At 40.4% G+C, this 25036-nt stretch overlaps 1 protein-coding gene across 1 annotated transcript in view; it reads left to right on the top strand.

The window, feature by feature from the left end:
• bmp2k (BMP2 inducible kinase) overlaps positions 1–25036 on the top strand; it is a 75046-nt gene that overhangs the window by 20604 nt on the left and 29406 nt on the right. The window contains 1 exon segment of the mRNA XM_040003580.1: positions 23758–23876. Coding sequence (XP_039859514.1) covers positions 23758–23876 — 119 coding nt within the window.

Genomic DNA, 25036 nt, shown 5'->3' with positions numbered 1-25036 from the left:
TGTATGAAGGTCTAAAATCTGTTTATGGCTGTGAATAAGCGCTTCATTGCAGCAGTTTTTGTCTCCCTGAAACTTTTACTTCAGCTCGAGTAAAGATGACTTTTTAGTCTAGACCAAACTTGAGTTTGCTGCGACTCAACTGGTCTTGTGATGATCTAGAGGAAACGGGAGGTTTTCATAGGTTACAGGTTTTATTTATTTATTTTTTTATCTTTGTCTCTGGCTTTCTGCTGTCCCTCTTGAACAATGTTTTGGTTGGTTGTGAGCTTTGACTGATCGCTCTCTTACAGTATATTTCTGTGTTAAATTTATGCAGTAGGTATGTTGTAAACACAAACACTTCTGAAACTCTGTCCCATAACCCAACATGCACCTCCCTGGAAATTTAACATGTTGCCATTGACGCTGTTCATGCAGGTATAAATACTGGCAATGGTGTCGGCCGCTGGCATAAGCCAAGTCGTAGACTCGACGTAGATTCATTACAGAAGCATAATACAGGGATTACTGTTGTCTGCGTGTTGTCTTATCAGGACAAGCTGTGTTGCACTTTAATCTAAGGCTCCTGGATTAGTGCAACCTCCATAATCATGATTTTGCTTCTTAATAACTATAGTTTAAAAAATTTAGCACAAATGTATAAATTAACATTTTTTAAAGCACCTGGGAGAGGGCAGCTTTATATAATTTAAAAAGACAAACATGAAATGGTAATGTATGTTTGTTTACTATCATTGAATTTCATTAATGTGTCTGTTCTGTCCAGTTAAGTAGCTTTCTGATATGCAGTGTCCAGTGTAATACTTTCCCATACTGGCTCAGTAGACCAGAATTAATTTATATACATAATCTAAATTTGCAAAATTACAACTTACAAAGCTTGTTCCCTTTGAGACCCATGTTTCAGGTGTCAGTGAGTAGGTGCTGTCAGCCTTGAGCAAAGTTAATAAGACATTAATTTAAAGATTGATGCAAAAAAAGGCGGTTTTTGTTTCAACGTGTTCTTCATTCTCTAACGTTGTTGCTGTGTAAAACAAAACGGTGGAGGACAGGAGCAGCTGAAAAGATACTTTTTTCTTTGCAAATAATCTTTGTGAAACAGATGATTTGGTAAAGGATTCTCAGTGACTTCATACCTGCAAGTTTGCTGCTTCGCTGCCTCTTTGAAGCTACCTCACTACCCCTTCTGTTTGTTTCAGAGAGGCTTCGTCATAAATTATGACACCAACCAGACTCGTATATATTATCACAATGTTGTCATATATAAAAGGCCTGTATTTGTTACAGTGCTCATGCTCTAACCATTCAGCAATATTGGACCTCCAACCACTAACCAATGCTTGCTTAAATGTTTGCTGAGGTTTCAGGGTTTGTGGCCTGCTTGATCTATTTGATCTTTGGTGAAAATGTTGTGTTACCTGCTCAGAGATTACAAGGCAACTTTGCACCAGGGCACATTTTAAAACGAGTATTACAGTTACAGTTGTACGCACTAAGTTGTCTTTTAGCCGAACAGCAACACCGATGCACAGTCAGGATAAACATGAGCAAGCACATTTCAGAATGTGCACTTGTGTTAAAAGTGAAAACAAATTCTGAATCAATTGCTGAGTCTGCATAACACGGGTTTGTATATGTGTAAAGTGAAACTAGTCCTGTAATGACAGCAACACAGTTGGGTTAAAATTACATGTGAGGCAAAGCTGCAGCTTTAACACTGGCTCATATTGAACTTCCTGCTATCGTAATCTTTTCAGATAACCCACATTGCATCAGTTTGTTTCCTGTCTTTTCATGATGCCTCCACACATCTAAAGATAATGAGCCTCAAGTCAGCAGAGGCCACGGTTCTTGACTTGACTACAACTAGATTCCTTTTGAGATTATTTCCTCTCATAGTCCTGGTGGAAATTCACAAGAAGAAAGCTGTTGCATTAGTGTGTAATGTTTGCTCTAAAAGGAAATGAACAAAGTCAAAAACACAAAAGAGGAAAAACTTACGATGTTTGATTTTATTGGAATGTCAACATGAGAAAAAGACTGACTTAAGACAGCACAGGCTAGGTTTTATGATCCTTATCCTACAGTTAATGAGGTTTACGTTTTCAACACACACTATAATAATAACTAGACTATACAGTTTATGGAAAAGTTGCAGTTGGATTGTTGCTACTGTGGCTTGCTGTTAAAAAGTTGAAGGTAAAGATGTTTGTTAAAAATCTGAAGGGAATCTATTATACTTGTATCATAAAAAATGACAAAGGAGGAAAGAACTAAAAAGGAAGGTTTATTAAAAAACAAATCTGTCGCAGCTAAAAAACTGAAAATGAGATTTATGAGCATTTAAAATTTTTCTAAAATTGACAAGTGAACTGTTTTTATCTCACGTTGTGATGAATTTATTGTGTCATTAGGTATTTGGCTGCAACACTAAAATCACTGGAAAAGTCTTTAAAAAGACATACTGGAAGTTCAGTATGCTCAGTGTGTAATTCTGGGTCACTCATGCGACTGATGTCAAAGTACTGAATGGATCATGTGAGGTTTTTTTAGAGTGGCTCATCTCTTGGTACCTCATTCAGCTATTATCCTGCAGCTGTGCCTGTTTAACGAAAAGCACGAGATTCCTGTAAAACCAAGCACACAGTTGTAGTTTGTAAGAAAAGAGAAGCTGGGGCACTCCGCATAAAATCAGTCAAATCTGAAATGGTTCCAGGCTTCCCAAAATCACTTAATTTTTCAAAATCTGTTCAACAGCTTTAATGTATTTAATGGAGCCATGCATATTGCAGTGAAATCACTAAAACAACCACTTCAAGTGTCACAATCTAAAGCTAAAATAGTATTTTGTTCATAGTGAAGCTGCACTAATTTAATGTTTATGATGAAAAGTAACAGAACCAAGCACCGGTGCTCTGAATGTTGATTTGGTTTCTGATGATTAACTGGGGAAAACTTAAAATTGTGAATTTTTGGGGAAACCTTGATGTCGTATATCACCATGTAGGTAGGTGGCTGGTCAGAACAAGTTATGATGTAATAAAGGACTCCTTTTCACTGTATTTTCATACCCGGCTTATCTTTTAACGGTGTTTCCCTTTGCATTGCAAGACTTGCATGTATTTTTCAGTCCTGAAATTTACATGGATATCTCCTGTAACGTTACGAGGGCTAAAAATAAGTGCTGTAAAAACATTGCAAGTTGAAAAGTGCTTGAGGTCTCTAATACCGAAAATATTCCCATCATGAAGGTAAAATTTTGCTAAATTTAAAAAAGTTATTATGTAGGATTTGGTTGAATTTTGAATGATCGTACACCTTTGTTTTTAGTTTTTTAAAAAGTGCAAATTTCAGTCCCCTCGAAATAAAATTTTGTGAAGTTCAAAAGTTTTCTTAACACCATGTGTTTATCTTTTGGTTTTCCATTGAGACATCTGCCCAGCTGGACAGTTTGTACCCTCAGTCATTTCCCTCCACTCCCTCTTTAGCCTCTGTGGTTTCTCTTGAGCTCTGTGCGATGCTGTCTTCAAGAGGAACACAGAAGCAACTTGTGAGAACAGGATGCATCTGTGAGCAAGTCACTCTTTCTCTCCTAACTCTTTCTTATCGTGCACACTCCCCTGTCAGGGGCCTGTCGGAAAAGGATAGAAATTAATTTGATTAAATGTGGGCTTGGGATAAGTCTGTTGCACTACACCCAGTGGCCAGTTTTAGCTACAATTCTGAGATCTAATATAGAAGTTGCACAGTTATTTAGTGCTCTGTGAAGGTGTTAATGTTTAAAACAGTCTTTGTACTGATTCGGTTAATTTGTAGTTATATTTGTGCTGCGATTAGGAGGAAGTGACCACACCTAAAATTTGCTGCGCACTAATTTCAGCAGTGTTACACAATTAGAAAGGATATACCACTGAAAGTTTATTAACTGGCAGACCTTTGTAGAGGCCATTACAGTGAAGAGAGAGCAGCTCAAATAATGACATTGCAGAAGTAGACTGAAATGAGATTCTTCTATAGGGCGGCCAGGCCAAGCCTTATACATGGCTTATTTGGTGTCGTTTTGGCTTCATGCGCACATCTTCATTTGATCGAGTTGAGGACTTCACCATTTCAGTGATAAGTCATTACAGGGATTCAGAGAGAGGAGGAAAACTGCAGCAGCTTTAAAATATTTAGACATTCTGGGGAAACCCACTGAAAATCTGTGATCATGTTGGGTTATGTCTTCTTCCTGCTGATGCAGTTGTTGTGAATTGTGACACCTTATTGTGTCTTAAGCACCAGTGTAAATGGTTATGATGCTGCACTAATGTCACGGTTGGCACACGACAACCAATGCTGTGACCATCAGCGCGGCTCAGGGAGGGAGCTCAGACCAGTTGCTGCTCTTTTATATTGAAAGTAGGTAGTTGAACTGGTTCTGTCATCTTGAGCAGGATGTCATTGTGAATCCAGAGCTTAGACATCCCATGTGACCCCGGGCTGCTTTGGGATCTTTCAGGAGGAACTGGAAAATGTTGCTCTGTAAAACTGGAATGCCCTGTTTAGCCTGCTGCCGGTGCGCCCCAGCTTCAGATAAGCAGAGTAAATGCTTGGATAGACTCTGTTGATTCTACTGTATTGTCAATGAAAGGGAATGTATCTTAAGTTTACAGCCCCTGACAACAAGGTCAATTAGCCTGTCTTGTGTATTTCACAGCTATAAAAGCTGGGTCAGTGGCTTTCATTACTCAATAAGTTTTGTAGTCAATAATTTTCTCTTTTCACCTGCAGTAAGCACAGGTAGGTCGGTTTAGGAGTGTGCATTATGACAAATTACTGTTTTACACAGCAGACACCTGCTGCATAATTGACAACAGAAGAAGCTCCTCATAAGTGGTGTTGATGATGGTCACGTTTTTACAAGCGTTAAATTACATTAGCTTTGGTTTCACTGTACAGAAGTGAGTAAAAGGAATACTGTGATCCTTTTGGAGCCACACAGTTAAGTCACAATCTCCTACAAGTTGTCCCTGAGGAGGAGTCTGAAATTTCATTTGGCTGATGGCTAGCTGCTGTTTGTAGATTTTTGCAGTTCTGGTGGAAAGCACATTCTTGTTATCATGACTTGTGTATGGCTGATTACAGACGAGGCACAAAAAATGTTTTAAGTGATAAATGAACTGACGTGACATGTGTTTTGTTTTAGTTACCATGCTAAACAAGCACATTTTCAGAGAGCAGATGATGTTACTTATCAATTGAAGCCTCATGCGTACATTTTGCAAATGTGATTCTTCTGTCGTAGGTTTTTCCAGTTTGATGTGCTGTGTAGGCAAAAATTCAATAAAAAATGTGTTGACTGTAACAGGATTTTGTTGCTGGACAAACTGTCTCTGGCTAATAGCCCTGTAACTGCAGTCAGAATACTTCATTAAGCTGTTTGCTGAGCAGACACTGAGCATTTAGCAGGTAAACTGCCTCTGGAACATATCTTGTTGCATAATGGCTCCACCAGACCACCGGCCATAACAGGACTGCTGTACCTACCACCTCCTGTAGGTACAATTCAAACTGTTCATGTTGGCATGTGTTTGTAAATTCTTGGTAGAAACATCACTGCTGCTTTATAATTAACAGGAAGACCTTGGGTTAGTGGTTTCACTTCCTATGTTTGCAGTTTTACAAGCACATTAACTACAAGGTTATAATTCATCAATGCCTTGTTTAATGAGGGTCACCTCCACCTCTTAAGCACATTTGCTCTTGTTTTTCATACATTTTTCTCCAGTTTTTTCATGTTGAAAGCTTCAAAGCAAGCTCATATCTCAGCTGACTAGTCTCCACATCTTACGTAACACAAGGATGTCGTAAAACACAACTTTCCCCCCCCCCCCCCCTGAACATGCTGACTTCACACACGTTCTGTTTGGTTTCACCACAATCTTGAAACGTATCTAGTTGGGGCTCTGTAAGTTACAGGCTCAAGAGATGACAGCAACGTAGGATTTTCAGTCGTGACAGGGACTACGCAGATCACGTAAACAGGAGAAATGCAAACACAGTTGTCACGCAAATTGAACCTTGTTCTTTGCCACTTTTGATCTGGACCGTTGTCACGTGTTCACCACGCAAGCTTCGCTACTAGAGATTTGCAGAACAAATTTATCAATGCAAATGAGGTCACATGAGAGCAGTTTGCAGAGTATATCTGATAAGTTCTTCAGTGGGATATTCTTCAGCAGCTTTGTGTTAGACAGGGGAAAATAACAAATGAAAGCTCATGCTAAATTAAATATACTGCAGATATATCTGCTTCCTTTCTGGGTCTGACACAGTTAAGATAAAAGGAAAAGCGTTTGGCTTGGGGCTGAGCGCTGTGGTTGATAATGGAATTAAGTAACAGTTTCTTTCCTGAGGTAGAGCAATGGAAAAACTATACTCCTAAATTTGGTGTGTTTACAGTAATACTGGTACGGACTTTCAAACTGAATACTCAATACTTCCACAACTTGGCAGGTTAGTGGTTTCACCATAATAATTTAAAGGCTCCGCACACCTGAGTCAATGACGGGTGTTTAGGAGGAAAAAAAATTAATGTTCAGGTGACCTTGGTCAGTTGCAATGAAACAATGTTCACACAGTCACTTGCACACAGTAATATGTATTCACCCCCATCCACCAAGGCAGAATGCAATCAACCAATTAGGAAACGCTAACTATTAGGCACATCACACATGTGTACTGTTGGTCGGCTAACTTGAACATTAGTTTTGTAATTGAGCCTCTAGAAGCCAAAAGAAAACACCCATTTTTAACATTTCATTTATCAATAACATCCGGTCACAATACTTAAGTTTTCAAACTTGAAATTGAAAATTGTTCTGTGTCGGGACAAAAAGTTGCTCTTTCTCTTCTAGTGCAAAAAAGACCATATTTATAGCTTTTCTGAGGTAGTGCTGTGCTTCTCGTGACTTGATTCTGGTAAGGTAGACCACCACTATTTCTTCTTAGTTGCTGGTAGACTTTTCTCAGCTTCAGTCTGACTTTTAAGAGAAACATTTATTTATTTATTTATTTTAGACAAATAATTGTGCTGACCTGTTAAATTAACACTCTTAATGTTATGGACAGGCAGGACCAACAGGACTGATGTTTGCTAGGTCCAGATTAACATTTATTGATAACTGTTTAACACTTAATAAAGCTCATGTGTCAATGTTTCAACAGCATCTGATCTGTTGAAATTGCTCATAAAATGTTCAGCGTTGTGAACGGCGACTAGGGTTCATGAGTTCTAGTACTAGAGAAGGGAGGGGCTGTTCACCTGAATGCCTGCCTGCCTGTAGGTGTGCGCAAAGCTGTGTGTCCATTGGAGTAAGCAAAGATGGCACTGTTGGCAGTACATGTGCAAATGAGTGTCTAATCCGATAGTCATTTTTAATATTGATTAATATCTGATTATCAGTTTTATTTATTTTTGACAACCCTGCAGCCTGATATATTTGAAGAGATGTTTTCTCCTTCTCCTTCTACTTCTTTTACTTCTGGTAGAAGAAACTGGTAATGTGGTCTTAATGACCAGGGTACAGGAACCTGTAAGCTCTGAGATGTTTTGTTGGTGTTAATAGGATTAAAAACAAACAGGAGCAATAGATGATGGTATCCACTGGTTTCAAAGCCTCAGCTTTGGAACTTTGGAGTGGTAAGTAATCGGCTCACGCTGGACTTTTAAACTGTGCAGTGCCCCCACACTGACACAGATACTTAATAAACAGTGCTTATCTGGCATGGGTTCTAGTGCAGTTTCTGGTGCTTTGTTTTATAATGCTCTATAATAATGTTGCTCTCTATAATGTTGACCGTACAATGCTGGTCTCCGTCAAACACCGGATCAGTGTCTGTGTGCTACTTTGTGCTGTAGCCCAGCTGCGTATAAAGGAAGCAGGGATCTGCTTGGAGTGCTATTCTGCTGTTGAGCTTTAAAAATTGAATATTTAATAAGTTGAACTGAAGGAAGCAGACCATGAAATTGGCAAAATAAAACAAAATGACACCCAGTATTCTAATGACCCAACCCTGTGGGTCTTGTGGTGAGTCTCAAACAAATGAAGATAAAGCGCTCGTCACTCGTACAGGAAGCGTCTTAAGCTATGCTTTTTTTCCCCACCCCTTCCTTTCTCATCCATCAACAACGAATGTGTTGAAAATAATCAAATATTGCTCAGTGTGGTAAACATTGTTCTCCGGTCGATCAGTACATCTGCCAGGACATCCATGCTGTCTACGCTAATCAATAAAATCACATTAATTTTTTTTCCTGCGCTGAGCTTGGATTAAAATGGATTGAAATATAGAAATCACACACCATAATCATGTCGGGATGCTCAGAATATATAAATATTATATGATGTGACATAAGAGGAAATTATAACTCATTTGATCCTCCCTCTGCCAGCACATCGTGATGAAAAAGCATCCCATCTACGATATTAGCATACTGTAATGGTGATGAATGGGCACATTGTGCCTCTTTGTTGTCTTATTCTAGCACCGTAGAAAGAATGCTGGTACGACACAGCTCTCGGTCCCGTGACGGGCATCGCTGCCTTTGTGCTTGCTCATTGAGGCCTTCTGTCTCTGCCTCGCTGCGCTGCCCGCCATCCTCTTTGTGAAGCTGCAAATGAATAATTTTCTACCAATTCACCATGAGCTGGTTTGCAGCGGGCAGCCAGCCAAAGGTGGGAGTGAACTCGGGTCATGTGGAAACAGAAAGACATTGATTGATGTGGACATTCACTACAGCGCTTTAACATGAGCCCACTTTCAGTGATGGATTTGGTTTTGATCAGTGTATTGACGAATGGTGGGTTTTATGGCTGTCTCTTTGAGGCGCAGCAAACAGTTTCCTGGATTTACATGGTAAATGTGTAAATTAACAGTCAGACTCACAGGACGCCGTATTGCTTCTTGTATTTTTTGTTTTTTATTATGAATTAAATCATTGGTGGTGACCATGAATGACGACTGCTTTTTGTTAAGTATTCATTGGAAGGGACCTAATGTTAATATGCCATCATGTCTTGTGCATAAAAACATGTTTCCTGCCCTGCTGTAATGTAGAAACTAAACTCTGAACTCATTGGACCACATGATGGTGAGTCAGAGGTGTTGACCACACGACCCTGGTCTGGCATGGGCTGTTCGAAACCTGACAAACATTTATCCAATTCAGAACCATTTCATTCTTTAAACCATCTAAGCACTGCTTATTCATTCATTTTGTTTATTTTAAAGGGAAAAAAACACTACAGAATAACTGGATAACTAAATTAAAGAATAAATGGAATTTGCTTTTTGCATCTATTTTGCTCTGGGTTTTGAGTATTTGCTTGTAAACCAGTTGAGTGGCACATACTGGAACACAATATCATAACAGCTTAAAGGCGAAGCTCTTATTACTGTAATTTTGCTGTTTATGGTGCCAGTTACTAGGATTTAATGATAAATGAGAGAAACACAAGGTGTAAATGTGTAATTGGCCAAAATATGTCATCAGTGATTGTGTTTGTGTTGACGGGTTTGTTAAAGTTTACATCAACACTGAAGAACACATGGTGACTATTTTGTGTGCATTTTTGGGTCCGCAAATTAAATTTCTTGAACTGAATTGTTTGTGCTGATGTGTAAGTAGTTTGAGCAGAAAGGCAAAAGGGCTTCAAACTTTCTCAGCCATCAGAGTCTCCTCACGACGTGGCAGTGGAGTCTAACCACCCCTTGTCCTGGATTTTATTTGTCTTAATTACAACGCTTTCATCAAAGTCTGGGTTTATCCTAAATTGTGGCTCAGAGGTTGTCATGGTATTGCAGTGACGGTGATGGGATTTTTATTTTTCCCACTGAGGGAAAAGAACAATCTTTGCCTAAAGTCTGGCAAGTAAAAATAAACTGAATAGTTTCTTGAAAAGCACAAAGACTTAACTGATTATCCTTTTATTTCGTTCAGCCTTTGGATTTTAGAGCACCAGCACAACTGGCCCGTACGGCGTCACCCCGTCGTCCCTCCCATTTCCATCATAAACCCTTCAAACCACTTTTGTCTGCCTGTTCAGTTGTAAACACTGCTGTTAAGGTAAGACGTATGAGAGCCGACTGCCAGAACCTTCCAGCTCAGTAATCCCAGGATGAAGAAAGTGTAGTCATCGCCTCACCTCTTCATGTTGCCTTTTATGGCGCTGCCTCTTAGAAAAGTTTTTTTTTTTACATACTTACATCTGTTTTTTAAAGTGCTTCTCAGCATCCACTCGAGTCAGGGTAGAAGTGTGATTGACTGCAAGGCCTTGACTGCTGCCAAGTGAAAACATAATAACTGAATATGTAATAGGAAGAGTCCAGGTTGGAAGCTGTATGAAATAACTGTTTGCAGTTTTAATGATCAAAGTGGGGATATTGTCGGGTAGATGGCTTAGTAAGGGGAAGTATTTCATTTTTCCAGAATTCTTTCTTTTAGACCTGTTTTATTTACATGACTCTAACTCCCGACATTAGTTGCCCTAAGAACCTGAATACAGCAAAGTAAAAACCCTTCACTATAACAAGGAGAACCCCCAGCAATCAAACTGTCCCCTGTGAGCAGCATGACAATGGTGGAGAGGAAGACTCTGGTGTGAGAGGAAGGAGTAGAGAGGATATGGGAATGTAGAGAAACCAACAAAACGTATGCATCGTGGCAAATAAACACATCTGGAGTGAAAGGAGGGGAGTGGAGAAGAAATGCTCTGTGCATCATGGGAAATAATTTAGCAGTCTGAGCTTACAGCAGCATAACTAATCGATGGTTCAGGGTCACATGATGCACTTCTAACGACGAGCTTTATCAAAAAGAAAACTTTAAAGCCTCATCTTAAAAGTAGAGTGTGTCTGCCTCCTGAATCCCTATGAGCAGCACTAAAAGGGGCTCAGCTCGGCGCCTGGAAGCTAGTTCGACAGGAGAAGTGCCTGATAATTGAACGTTCTGCCTCCAGTTATTTTTCTTGTCAAAGTTTTCATGTAAAATACAATAATTGGCTTTTATAATGAAAGTTAAAGTTTCAGATACTGAAATGACCGTATATTTATATATACAGGGAGTGCAGAATTATTAGGCAAATTAGTATTTTGTCCACATCATCCTCTTCATGCATGTTGTCTTACTCCAAGCTGTATAGGCTCGAAAGCCTACTACCAATTAAGCATATTAGGTGATGTGCATCTCTGTAATGAGAAGGGGTGTGGTCTAATGACATCAACACCCTATATCAGGTGTGCATAATTATTAGGCAACGTCCTTTCCTTTGGCAAAATGGGTCAAAAGAAGGACTTGACAGGCTCAGAAAAGTCAAAAATAGTGAGATATCTTGCAGAGGGATGCAGCAGTCTCAAAATTGCAAAGCTTCTGAAGCGTGATCATCGAACAATCAAGCGTTTCATTCAAAATAGTCAACAGGGTCGCAAGAAGCGTGTGGAAAAACCAAGGCGCAAAATAACTGCCCATGAACTGAGAAAAGTCAAGCGTGCAGCTGCCAAGATGCCACTTGCCACCAGTTTGGCCATATTTCAGAGCTGCAACATCACTGGAGTGCCCAAAAGCACAAGGTGTGCAATACTCAGAGACATGGCCAAGGTAAGAAAGGCTGAAAGACGACCACCACTGAACAAGACACACAAGCTGAAACGTCAAGACTGGGCCAAGAAATATCTCAAGACTGGTTTTTCTAAGGTTTTATGGACTGATGAAATGAGAGTGAGTCTTGATGGGCCAGATGGATGGGCCCGTGGCTGGATTGGTAAAGGGCAGAGAGCTCCAGTCCGACTCAGACGCCAGCAAGGTGGAGGTGGAGTACTGGTTTGGGCTGGTATCATCAAAGATGAGCTTGTGGGGCTTTTTCGGGTTGAGGATGGAGTCAAGCTCAACTCCCAGTCCTACTGCCAGTTTCTGGAAGACACCTTCTTCAAGCAGTGGTACAGGAAGAAGTCTGCATCCTTCAAGAAAAACATGATTTTCATGCAGGACAATGCTCCATCACACGCATCCAAGTACTCCACAGCGTGACTGGCAAGAAAGGGTATAAAAGAAGAAAAACTAATGACATGGCCACCTTGTTCACCTGATCTGAACCCCCTTGAGAACCTGTGGTCCATCATCAAATGTGAGATTTACAAGGAGGGAAAACAGTACACCTCTCTGAACAGTGTCTGGGAGGCTGTGGTTGCTGCTGCACGCAATGTTGATGGTGAACAGATCAAAACACTGACAGAATCCATGGATGGCAGGCTTTTGAGTGTCCTTGCAAAGAAAGGTGGCTATATTGGTTGCTGATTTGTTTTTGTTTTGTTTTTGAATGTCAGAAATGTATATTTGTGAATGTGGAGATGTTATATTGGTTTCACTGGTAAAAATAAATAATTGAAATGGGTATACATTTGTTTTTTGTTAAGTTGCCTAATAATTATGCACAGTAATAGTCACCTGCACACACAGATATCCCCCTAAAATAGCTAAAACTAAAAACTACTTCCAAAAACATTCAGCTTTGATATTAATGAGTTTTTTTGGGTTCATTGAGAACATGGTTGTTGTTCAATAATAACATTATTCCTCAAAAATACAACTTGCCTAATAATTCTGCACTCCCTGTATAAGTAATCCTTATGAGGCAAATGTTCATACTGCTGTTGATTCTTGGTTTCTGAATGTTTTTCTACTTAATGCTCTGTATGAGGTCATAGAAGGTGGACTATCCTAAAAATGGCCATTTTATGGACACTCCTCTGGCTGAGAGCACAAGACCCCCACCCAGCTGCTGTCCAAATCTTCTGTTTGAAATGACCAACCAATAAGAGAAAGGTTTGCTTTAAGGGGACTGAAAGGGAGTTAGAATTGCTTGGTTTAGACTGTAGAAAGATGCTTATAAATAACTTTTGTATCTGACCACTAACTAGGGGCGGGTTTTGATTATCGATTAAAATCGATTCTGGCTTGGATAACGTGATACAGATTTATTAAAATCCTGAATCGATTCTTAAATATTACATTTATTTTGCCCGAAACGCAAGATTCTCAGGTTTAAACCTCACAAAATTTCAACAACCACCAAACAGTAAATGAGAGCAGGTACACGGATTCTGCACTAAGATGTAAACACAAAGCGCGGAGCCGCTGACGCATCAGAATCAGTGAGATGTCGCCTTTCTCACCCGACAGCACGGTTGGAGCTGAAAGCCGACAGCTCGCTGATTGTGATCCGTCGGCGGCTCCGCGCTTTGTGTTTACCCCCTTTTTGCGCTGATTCAGAAGCTGCAGGTTTTATCTCTCTCCAAACAATATTGACCTAACCAGCAGCAAAAGAAGATCCAAACTGCGCTTCACATAAATATCGTCATGAATTCCCTCTTTGTTTTCTGTTTTGCTTCCACCACGATAAAATCACACTTCATGTAGAGCTCTCTCTATCTCTCGCTCTATACTTCAAGAACAGTTTCCTGTCTTAAAAATCCTATTTTCTGCATTATTCGCTTGTTTATTACGCACAAGTCTAGCGTTGTTTACAGCGCTATCGGCCACTGTTTTTTTTTTTTCCCTTTTACTTACTTCCGAAAAGAGAGCCTCATTTCTGCTGTTCAATAGGCTTCTGAACAAATTTAAACTTTTTAAAATTATGCAAAATTGTGAAACTCTCTCAGCTGTGTCTCTAATAAAACCTCTGTAACTTTGCTCTGCTTCACTTCAGCAGCATCAGGTAATGTTCCTATGTTGATTAATGACTCTCTTTCGTTTTTGATCTACGGCAGAATATTTTTAAGGTCGTCTGCTATAAAATCCCAGGCCAGGAAAATCTTCATGTTTTTCTGTTTCATCCTCAGCTACTTTGACACAAAGGCATCCGCTGTGATCCTTACACTTTTGATAACGTCTCGCAAGTGTCAGCTTTCTTTTTATAGATATAAAAATATGGAAATGTACTGATACGTAATCAGAGTTATATTTCTGACTGATGCAAAATTTCTGCGATTAAAATCGAATCGAATCGTGGATCGAATCGATTCTAGAAATCAGTGACGATACCCAGCCCTACCACTAACTTATATTTATAACTTGCTTCCAAGCCTGTAGTGCAAAGTGCTTTCATTAACTGGTAGATTTCACCAAGGTTAAGAGAGGTTTAGCTTAATTTGTGTAAAGAAGCAATGATTTCTGTGAAAATCTCTAAAAAGAAATTTTGAAAATAGCCAGCTTAGGAGGAACTAGAGGAAGTAATTGGAAGTTGGGGAACTTGGCCTACTTTCCTGAGATGCTGCTTTTGTGATGTGGATAAGCAGTGGTGGCTGACTACTTAAAATTAAAAAAAGTATTATCTAGGTGTTATCTCCAGACTCTTCAGGATGCCAATTATCTGCTCCCTATATGATTTTACCTGTTCTGTTTGATAAAGAAATGGTTATAAAATATTGCGTTATACAGAAGACGGATTGCCATAAAACTTCATAAAGCATGAAATTTGCAAATCAATAAACCATTTGCTGTGCTGCTGCTGTGACCTTCCTCCAAGCACAGTGCTTTGGAGAAATAGCTTTAGAGTGCTGTCCTCCCTCACAGGAAATAATAATCACAGCATGGGTTTTTGCAAAGCATGAAAACATCATGTGAACAAACGCGTACCAGGACGTGTCAAGTGAAAGTGAACTCTCCATTAACAGAGCTGTGAAGACAGCATGATGTAATTCAGTAAGAACACCACTCACTGCTACATGCAACACATACTTAAACTCACCTGTGCAACATGTGCACACAGTTGATGGAGAAAGCCTTTATTTTAGGAACGCTGCTTAAAATTCACCCTTCTAACTCAAATTTTCAGCCTTTGTCTTACAAAGCATAAAATAATGCATTAGCTTTTCAGACATTAATTTCTGGGAAATCAATTTAACCGGCAGGTTGCTCTTTAAAATCCACAACAGATTCAGTTTTCACTGAATTGTGTGCTTTTCAAAACCCTTAACATCAAAATGCGATCTTCCTCTTAAGTTATGACCAAGTCCCAGTTCCAGATGTTGAAACATGCCAGATTTGGTGGTTTCAGCTGTTGCTCCTGTATCTGAGTATACCTTTGATTCATTTTACTTCAGCACGGTCACAGCCGCCCACTATCGCATCTGTGCTTTGGCACAGCGCCACCCTCACCTTTGACAGTTTAAAAATAGCTGACCTTGGTTATCTTCTTACTGTCGTCCTGCATACTTAACTCGAACAGAGAAGGACACTTGTTTCTTTGAAGCATTTCAACTCCAAGTAGGCTGACAACTGTGAGAAGATGAGGAACAGCTTTTAATTAAGCAGATTTGAATGTTATCTTGAACCATATTTAATCAAAAATAAAATCCAAAACCTGAATTCTTACATTTATTTGGAATTGGATGTATTACAATTTTCTATCTTGAAAGGTTTAGACAAAATGACATGGTGGTGCAGTGTTTCAGGAAAAAGTGCAGAATCTCTCGGCTGCCTGCTAAAAACAAGCCCCTGTCTATTTTTAGGTGTGAGTGTTACTGTAGTCTAAGTTTTGAGGACATACGAGAAACTGATTAAGCTGTGTCCTTAACCTAAACTGGGTTACAGGGGCGTCGTGTTTGCAGATAGATGTCAGTGTTGAAAGAGCATGAAAGATCCCGGGTTAGATGGTCTGTGTTTTGGCTACGGATGGAAATAAGGCAGTCTAACCTTAACGTTGGCTCCTAGTTTAAAATAGACATTTACTTTGCCCATACAACACAAAACACACGTTCCTTTTATATTTGATTTCAGAAATACAGCTTTGCTATAACTCAACATTCGCAAATTGCATGTTTGCAAATGTGTTGGCCTGCCAAGGAGCAGGTCTTTCTCGCATTAGTCCGTATAATACCAGCTCTCAGAGGATTTGCTAAAATACTGAGGATCAAAAAGTCATTATCGGTAATTAGCAGGAGCAGCTGGCACAGGTTGGGGAAATGGACAAAGGCCCTGAAGTCGGTTAATGAAAATCCATTTTCTGCATTTATTGTGGAAAAAATGTTGCCAGTTAGTCTGCATGAAGATGTGAGCAAAGTGTTTTATTTTTGACTTGTTTTTCAGTATTAGAGCAGATGTAACTTCAGAAAGAATTAACCAAAGTTTGGGCCCATTCAAGAGCACTTTAATGACCATTTTCTGCTGAATGACATTATTGAACATCTGGAAAAATTAAATTTCAAGTTATGCTGGAAATTTAAATTGGATTGTTTCTCCCGTCTTGGGTTATCCCAGCCTGCTCACTGCTCATTTGCTGTAAACTGCCCCCACTCCTCACGGGTCGCAGGGGCAGCCATCTAAGCAGAGATGCCCAGACCTTCCTCTCTTCCAGTCATGCCCTCCACCTCTTCTTTGGGGAACACACTAAGGTGTTCCCAAGCCAGCTGAGAGCCATAATCTCCCCAGCAAAAACACGTCGGACACGGACACGCCTCCCTTTTTCGGCTGAGAGGCCTGACCTCGGTCTTGGAGGGGCCAACTCACATCCCAGCCTCTTCACACTTGGCTGTGAACTGGCATAGTGTGAAGTGGAGTTTGTGGCTCTGTTGAGCGACAATCTGCAGAAAGCAGAGTTGAGAACTTCACAATGCCAAACTTGAAACCCTTTGGTCCTTGATATCTGGTTTTTAGTCTCTGTGGTCCAAATAGCTTCTTATGCTAAGTCTGTGCATGATGGGTAAAAAGCATTTAAAGGCACACATTAAAGCGTGGGTTGCAGGTTTATCTGTTGGTTTATACGACGTAGTGATAAAGAGTTACATGCATACCAACATGGATGTATATACACCCACGGGCAATAAAATCTGTGGGAAACACTGTTCACTTCTCATAGTATTTATCTGTAATGAAAATGAGTCAAGACATTGTTCTTCATGGACTTCACATTAAATATTTTTAATTTTGTTGAAGGTAAGGCTGCTTTATCATTCACACAGCATCAGTACAGATTCCAGGAATCTTACACTGTTGATGTAAGACATTTTTAAGCTTTTTGCTTGTTAGCCAAATCAAATCTTTCCAAGTTGGATTCTTGAGAAATTAGACTTGAGGCAAATTCAGAGAAAAGGGCAAAGATGAGATTTGTAGGTGAATGTGGCACAGAAAAAAATTTCTGCAAAGAACAACTTTTTTCTTTTTATCCAGTTTCTCATTTTTATAATTTGAAGTCCATCAGTAACAAAGAATAAAGGCCCCTTATGTTCACACAACATTGTTACAAGCTTAAATGAAAGTTTTACTGGCTATTCCAGGCTAGTGTCTCTTATCTTCAACCCTGCAACTCTTTTAGGGAGAGACTTTTAGGGGAGGGGATGTGTGTTCATGTTGGGGTACAGGGGCCTCAAAGAGGAAATGCCTCAGCCTGCTAAAAATGTCCTCCCAAAGAAACGGCTTTGTGCTTTCTGTACTCTCAACTAGATGTTTTGCTTTTGTTTGTCTGTTTGTGACTTTCAACGACGTGTTTGAGTTTGTAGTGCTGTGGGTTGAAAAGCAAGAGGCAGAAAGAAACAGAAAGATGGTTGTACAGTGGTTTGTTATCACCGATGACGTCACGCTTCAGAAGGAGAACATCTGCGCCTCGTGCCTGAGCACAAACCATAAATGTATTGTCTTTGCATGCTGCTAAATCCCCTAATCCTCCCTCACTGAGACACTCCTATCACTTCAGAGGTTTTTCTTTCTTTCCTGTATAAAAGGCGTGCTGAGTGTCTGTTTTCTAAAGGCTGTTCAGATCCTCTTTCAAGCCTCTTCCACAGGCTGTCATGCGGGCCGTCCCAGTTTGTCAGGCTTTTTCAGTGATGTCAGGGTCCACAGCGCTAGATTCAGGGCCAGGGAAAATTTTCTGGTAATTACAGCCCTCGCTCAGCACCAGGCTTTAATGCGAGTCTTCACCCCCACCCCCGTCTTGGCCTCATTGACTTGGGGTTTTCCTCCCAACTGTCATTGACAGCTGACCGTGTATTCATGGGGAACTACTTGAATCATTTCTCTGCAGTACAGATGAGCAGTAGGGGAAGTGAAATAATAGTGAGGTGTGACTAATGGCTGATGACTCCTGGAGTAAGTCATCCCTATCCCCAAGACTTTAGTACACTGAGTGGATTTAGGAACACCAAACCAGAGTCACTGTGAGACTTTGTATTTCAAAATTAAGGGGAATCTCATTGCTTAATCACTTCCCACAGGAGGGATTTATACACTGAAGAAGATGCTTGTTTTGAGCTTAACTATAATGGTCATACATTGTCTTATTTAATTAATTTATTTACCTTTTGTTCTTCAGTTTCTCCTCTTTCTTTTATCTGTCATCTCAGTAGCATTTTTTTTTTTTTTAATTTATATATATATATTTTATTTATTTATTTATTTATTTATTTATTTACAAATTGAGGAGCTCATTTCAGCAGACATATTCTTAATCCGTTGTGTTTCGGTTATTGCTTCACGTCAGCGTCAACTTCCCCAGGACTGATGTATGCAGTTGTCGTTTTAGCTTCCTGAGCAGGTTCCTCGTCAGATTTTAGCTAAAGGACCATTTTGCATGCTGGCAACTTCACATCTTGGAAGCCTGTCTGTGTATGCTGGAGGAACTTGTTGAAATAAGCTTTACTCTCTAGGTGTGAAGATCAGTTTACTTGCAGCACTTCTTGCCGATCATTCAGCACGTGGGGAATTTTGTGCATTACACGTGTTAAGCCCTGATTTTAATTCACACTACTAAAAATAAAAGACTCATAAAGCTGCTTTTATTTTTATTTGTTTTGTAGATGCTTGTGTGTGTGCAGGTGTTAGATAGCAGCTTTAACACTTTTTTTTTTTTTTTTTTCTGTATGTATTTTTACTTTTAAAGTTTTGGTCCTTTTAAAATTTGTTGAAGCTAGTAAGTATCCCTAATCCAGTGCAGAAATCTGCTCATAGATGTTATTGATACAAGCTGTGACCCCTCCCTCGTTCATTGCAAACTGACAAACTCACTGATCCTGGCAGCTAGAGTGGCTGTCACAGCCTCAGCCCACACTATCCTACAAACATCTTCATGTCTTCCCGCTGGCCTGGTGTGTGATTGACTGAGGCCATGTGCTCCAGGACCAGATTCCTACTAAATCAGCCCCTGGGCCTTTTGTTGCCCCCATGAACATGCCAGCCACGGAAGTAGTACGCCATTGAATGTATTATTCTCTTAAGTGGCTCTGGGTGGAATAGTTTGTTTTAGAAAGGCTTTGTGCCCAGCATACATAGACTTCCTGGACAAATGAGGGACTCCGACATGACAAAAGGGTCTTTCAGTGTACAGGAGACGGGCTTCTCTGACAAGAAATTGTTGTCTTGTCCTCATTATCAGATGCTTTATGATGTTATTTATAAGAATTAATAAAGATGAAGACTAAAAACGCGAAGTCGTATCAAATCTAGTTTAAAAGTGAAATGTGACGTTAAAAGAAGAAGCTAAAATGATTGATGGTTTTGTTACTGATAACTATCTACAGCCTTACTGTTGTCTCATGTTTTCGTTGTTATGGCATTCAGCTGCTTCTCCAGAGAGGATCTTTGTTCCCCAGGGTTGATGTACTCCAAAGGCACCTTCTTAGAGTGCGGCAGGAGACTGTACTCCTTCTGCTGTGGAACAGAACAAGTACCAGTGCAATAACAAGTACTACTGTCAACAACTTCATTACAAGACGGATTCGGTCATAAATAATGACCAGTATGAGGGAGAGGAATCGGTTGAAGCGTTCTCCCCAAGGATAAACAAAAACGCAGACTTTCTAAAACGATGATGCATTTTAGTCATGTGATGCAGTCATGTGTCCAATTAAACAAAGATAGCGGAGGGCATTATACAGCAGTTGTTTTGATTGCTCTCTGATGGCGCTTTTGAGAGCCCTAAATAAAAAAAAAAATTAATATCAGTTTGTACATGCTCCAGATAGCTTTTCTTCAACTTCTTTAATTCTCACTCGCTTTTGCGCAGGACTAGAACGGAAGCGTTTTGGGCCGTTTCAATGTGGACACACAACTCTGGGTAAACAACTGAAAACGCTAGTGTGGACGAAAACGCCGTTTTCAAATCTATCCGGGCCAGTGTGGACGTAGCCTCAGTGGGACTCTTTTTAAATAAAGAATTAAATAATCAGCCGCACATTATTTAATTGGGGATTGGGGCTGCGGCTGCAGTAATGCGGACGCTGCACCGGTCAGTCGTGGTGAAGAGGGAGCTGAGTGTAAAAGCGAAGCTCTCAATTTACCGGTCGATCTACGTCCCTACCCTCACCTATGGCCACGAGCTATGGGTAGTGACCGAAAGAACGAGATCGCGGATACAAGCGGCGGAAATGAGCTTCCTCCGAAGGGTGGCTGGCCTCTCCCTTAGAGATAGGGTGAGAAGTTCGGCCATCCGGGAGGGGCTCAGAGTAGAGCAGCTGCTGCTCCACATCGAAAGGAGCCAGCTGAGGTGGTTCGGGCATCTGGCAAGGATGCCCCCTGGGCGCCTCCTGGGCGAGGTGTTCCAGGCATGTCCCACCGGGAGGAGGCCCCGGGGCAGACCCAGGACACGCTGGAGAGATTATATCTCTCGGCTGGCCTGGGAACGCCTTGGTATTCCCCCGGACAAGCTGGAGGAGGTGGCTGGGGAGAGGGAGGTCTGGACCTCTTTGCTTAGGCTGCTGCCCCCGCGACCCGACCTCGGATAAGCGGATGAAGATGGATGGATGGATGGATGGAATTAAATAATCATTAAAGTAATTAGCGGACAAGTAGTAATAAACATCTGAGACAAAACAGTTTCTGGTCTTTTTCCTGACATTGCAGGTTGTGTACTGTGAGATGTCCCAGATACTCATGACTCAGGGTTTTGTTGTGTATCATAACCAATAACAAAATGCTTGTGGTCGGAGATGAGCCGATAATTTGCTCCTGTTGCGATTATCTCAGTCTGGAATAATCTTGCAATCAGTGCTGCTCATCTGATATTACTTATTTGCACACCTCAAAGTCATCATGACAACTGCCTCAGTTTACTAGACTGCACATCGACTCATCAAGGGTTTAATGCCCTAAAATCTCTACTCTCTATTCATTTACCTGCTTTGCTGTATTTCTCCCATGTGTCCTTAAACAGACTGCTCTTTTCAGTCTCTTGGCCCTTTGCCTAAGCAAATGGATTTCTTCTTATAAAATCTGTCACCCTGTCCATTTCAGCCTCCACAACATCTTCTTGCCTGAAGTTAGATTTTTACGTCTGCTTCCTGAATCTTTGTGGCAAAGTTGCTCACAAAGCTTGAGCTTACCTCAAGATGACTCACAGGTAGCTTTTGCCTCAAACAGCAGGGCCATAAAGCATGCTGCACAACACAAATGATTTGGTTTTTCAGCTTGCAGAAAGTCTGCAAGAATGACTGCTTCCCAGTGTCTTAAAAAGGATCTCTTAAATAGGAGCCTAACCCACCATTTGATTCAGTTTTCTGTCTCATGGCTTTGTACTCATCTGCCTTGTTACAGGAAATCAATTTAATCGAGGCACGGCAGTTTGGAGTGACCATCAAGCTGACCTTAGCGCGCTGGGCAGACCAAAGCAAATCAATGAACAGCATCCAGCAGCCGTAAACGGCTTTGGCTCTTGTACTTGGCAGAATTTCTGTTTTGCTTCAATCTTGAAATGACAGCCTGGCTGCAGATACAGCTGCTGAGCAGCGACAGTCATGCATCCATTTTATTTTTATATGAATATGATAGTTATCCAGTATGACTGAAATTGTTGCAGGAAGTCAACGGGGGGTAAATTAAACTGCAACCATAACTGGTGATTTCTGAAAAAAACTGTTTGTTTTAGACTGTCAGGAATTTAATTTACTTAATTTTATTTATACAGCACAAAATCACAACAACAGTCACCTCAAAGTGCTTTATATTGTAAGGTAGACCCTACAATACATACAGAGAATAACCCAACAATAATATGACCCCATATGAGCAAGCACTTTGGCAACAGTGGGAAGAAACCACCAGCAGGACCAGGCTCAGGGTAGGCTTCCCTACCCCTTCAATGGTCTATTTATTGCTTAAGACTTATTTTTAAGTAGTTTACTCAAAAAAATGTTTGATTCCACCGCATATCAGAAACATTTCGTAACCAGTCCACTCATCCTAGTCCTAGAAGCAATCAAAGCTGAAAGGAAAACGCTGCAGACGAATATTTTATGCATGTGATGGGTATAATCACAGGTTTAAGAGTTAAAGGCTTGCACATCTGCAGGTCGGTCTCAAACACCAACTTACCATGACTTGTGAACAAGACCATGAGACACTTAAGCTCTCCCAACCCAGAGGAATTAATTCAGTGTTTTATTATCTGGAAAATTGTAGTAATATGTCACTTTGTGGCATTTATAGAAACTCTAGTGAAAATGTGGGCTGCTTATCCAAACAGTCAAACTTTAGTCTCAAGAAACCTGTTGTACGATTTCGTAGAATCACCAGTAATTACCAGATTCTGGGCATTTTTGACACTGCCAATCCCGATTGAAGGAAAGACTAGAAAGAATAGACCCAACTAGTCTCATTTTGAATGCTGTTATTTTATTTGCAGTGTCACATTTACACTGAACACAGCTCTAACATAGCAGCTTGTCCTCTTGTCTTTAGCTCCCTGTTTTGTTCTGTTCTGAGCTTGTGGGATGACATCATCCACTCCTTCCAATCTGATAATGTGTGCTACATTAACACACTGTTGCGACCACATATAAGCAAACACTTTGCTTCAGTCTGTTTATGTTCTCTTTGCCAGACCGGGGCTTGCTGTCTTCTGTTTACTGTCCTCACAAGGGCACACAGATGTAACCGTCATTAATCAGACACACTTATGTAGCACTCCCCTCATTAAAACACAACTTCCGATTGTAGTGAGTATGTGGTCTTTTGTCCTGAGGTGACTTTCATAACAAGTGCACCATTGTAGAGCTTTCATTCCTCTCTGTGGTCAGTGGACTTTGATGCCCGCCACTCAGTGACTCAGCAAACCCCTGGTAATCGGACCAAAGGCTGCCCCATCACAGCACACACTGGCACATCTGTCTTTATTGGCACACTGTATCCCTAAACTTCAATTTTCCACTTTCTGTTGGAAATCCACTGTGGTTTAAAAGGAAAATGGCGTGATTTAGTACGAATTAGATCCAGTTAGAGTTCAGACCATGCAGGCCAAATAAACTTATCCTTAACCTGTTAGCTGCTGGTTAATCAGCATTTTGGAGTCCTTTTCAGAATGCTTCATTATACACAGTCTGTAATTGCTGTTTTACACAAGGGAATCAAGAAATGTCATCCGTTTGGGGAGATTTTGGTTTGTGTTACCTTCACTTTTCAACCCTTGAAGTTCTTGTTTGGCATGTGCACGTGTCTTTGTTGCCTGGCCACCAGTCTGGATGAACCGTTGATAACCATCCACGAGTGACATGGATGTTGTTTTTTTTTTTTTTTTTTTTTTAAAAAAAAAAAGAAGTTTAAATGCACTTATCATCATGTTGGAACGTGAGCCATTTTCCATTACGAGACTCAATACAGAATCTTAAGTGAGAAGTTTTTACATAGAGTGCCTCCGTCTGAAGCCTCATGTTATCCTGTACAATAACTTCCATACAAGAGAAAGTTTCGAAGCAGCTGATGTAAAGATAACTTATCATTCCGTCTTCTTACAGGAGGCTTCTCTGTGGTGTTTCTGGCTCGTACGCACAGCGGTGTACGCTGTGCTCTCAAAAGGATGTACGTCAACAATGTCCCGGACCTGAATGTCTACAAGAGAGAGATCACTATCATGGTGAGAGCAGCATCAGTGTTCCTTCATTTCAACTACACTTAAAGCCTTTGTGCTTATCTTTATTGCTAAAGTGTTTCAGTAACATTGTGGAAATTTAGATAATTACTTTTACTTTATCGTCATATGACAGTGGAGTAAGTTGTGTGCCCGTTGTAAGTGCTTTTTCAATAGTTTTACAAAATTTGCTACCGATGTCCGTCATCCTCTCTTACAACTTTGGTGTGATGAGGATGATATGCAGCTCTGTGGGTCATTTATTAGATTCATCATGAGGTTATGCGTCTTGCTCTTGGTCTTCTATTACTGGTATTGTTGCTCCTGCCGCACCTGGTCTATTACTTATTTAAACCTTATTCAGGTTTGTATAAATGAGCAGCATCAGCATTTCATAAACAGTAAAAAAAGGAAAACGATAAATACATTTGAGGCTTTTGTTTTGAAAGTCTGAACCTTTTATGCGTCCAGGTATATTTTCTACAGCTCACGTGCAGTGTTTATTTAGAACCTTTGACACAATTCTGAGAACCCTGTTAACTTCCTGTAACTCATTAGAGGCTTTTATTTTGAAAATGTCATTATAGTGCCAAAAGTTTGTATTGCTGCATTTTTAACTTTTTTTCTGGTCTCAGTTTGAGTTTAAAAAATGAGTTTTAATGAATGATTTTTTTATTTTATTTTATTTTATTTTTTTTTTAAAGAAATACTTCAGTCACGGGCAAGCTGGGTTGCTCACCTGGTTGAGTGGGCAACCCATATGCCAAAAGGCTGCAGGGTCCTGGGTTTGAGTCCACCCATAACCATTTCACATATGCAACTCCCTTCACTCTTTTCCTGCTTTCATGTTATTCTCCTCTGTCCTAATGAAGAACAGCTCACTATGAGCTGTTTAGTCAGCTTTGTGTGTCAATTCTTTTTCATCAACTGGAACAGTGTGTCACACACACACACAGCTGACCTTAAACTCTGACACAGTTCAGGTCTGTCGGGACACGACTGTAGGTGTGTCGGTTTCCAAGAAATGCTGCAGTTTCTCTCCTCGTGCTGCCCTTTGGGAACCAGCAGATGTGCTCTGATGCATTAATAATACAAGAATAAATAAAGTTAAGATTAAGGCTACGTCCACACGTACACGGATATTTTTGAAAGCGGAGATTTTCCAT

This window comes from Simochromis diagramma, unplaced genomic scaffold (assembly GCF_900408965.1).
Source record: "Simochromis diagramma unplaced genomic scaffold, fSimDia1.1 OVJJ01000583.1, whole genome shotgun sequence".
Lineage (NCBI taxonomy): Eukaryota > Metazoa > Chordata > Actinopteri > Cichliformes > Cichlidae > Simochromis > Simochromis diagramma.
This window is presented reverse-complemented; position numbering and strand designations above follow the sequence as displayed.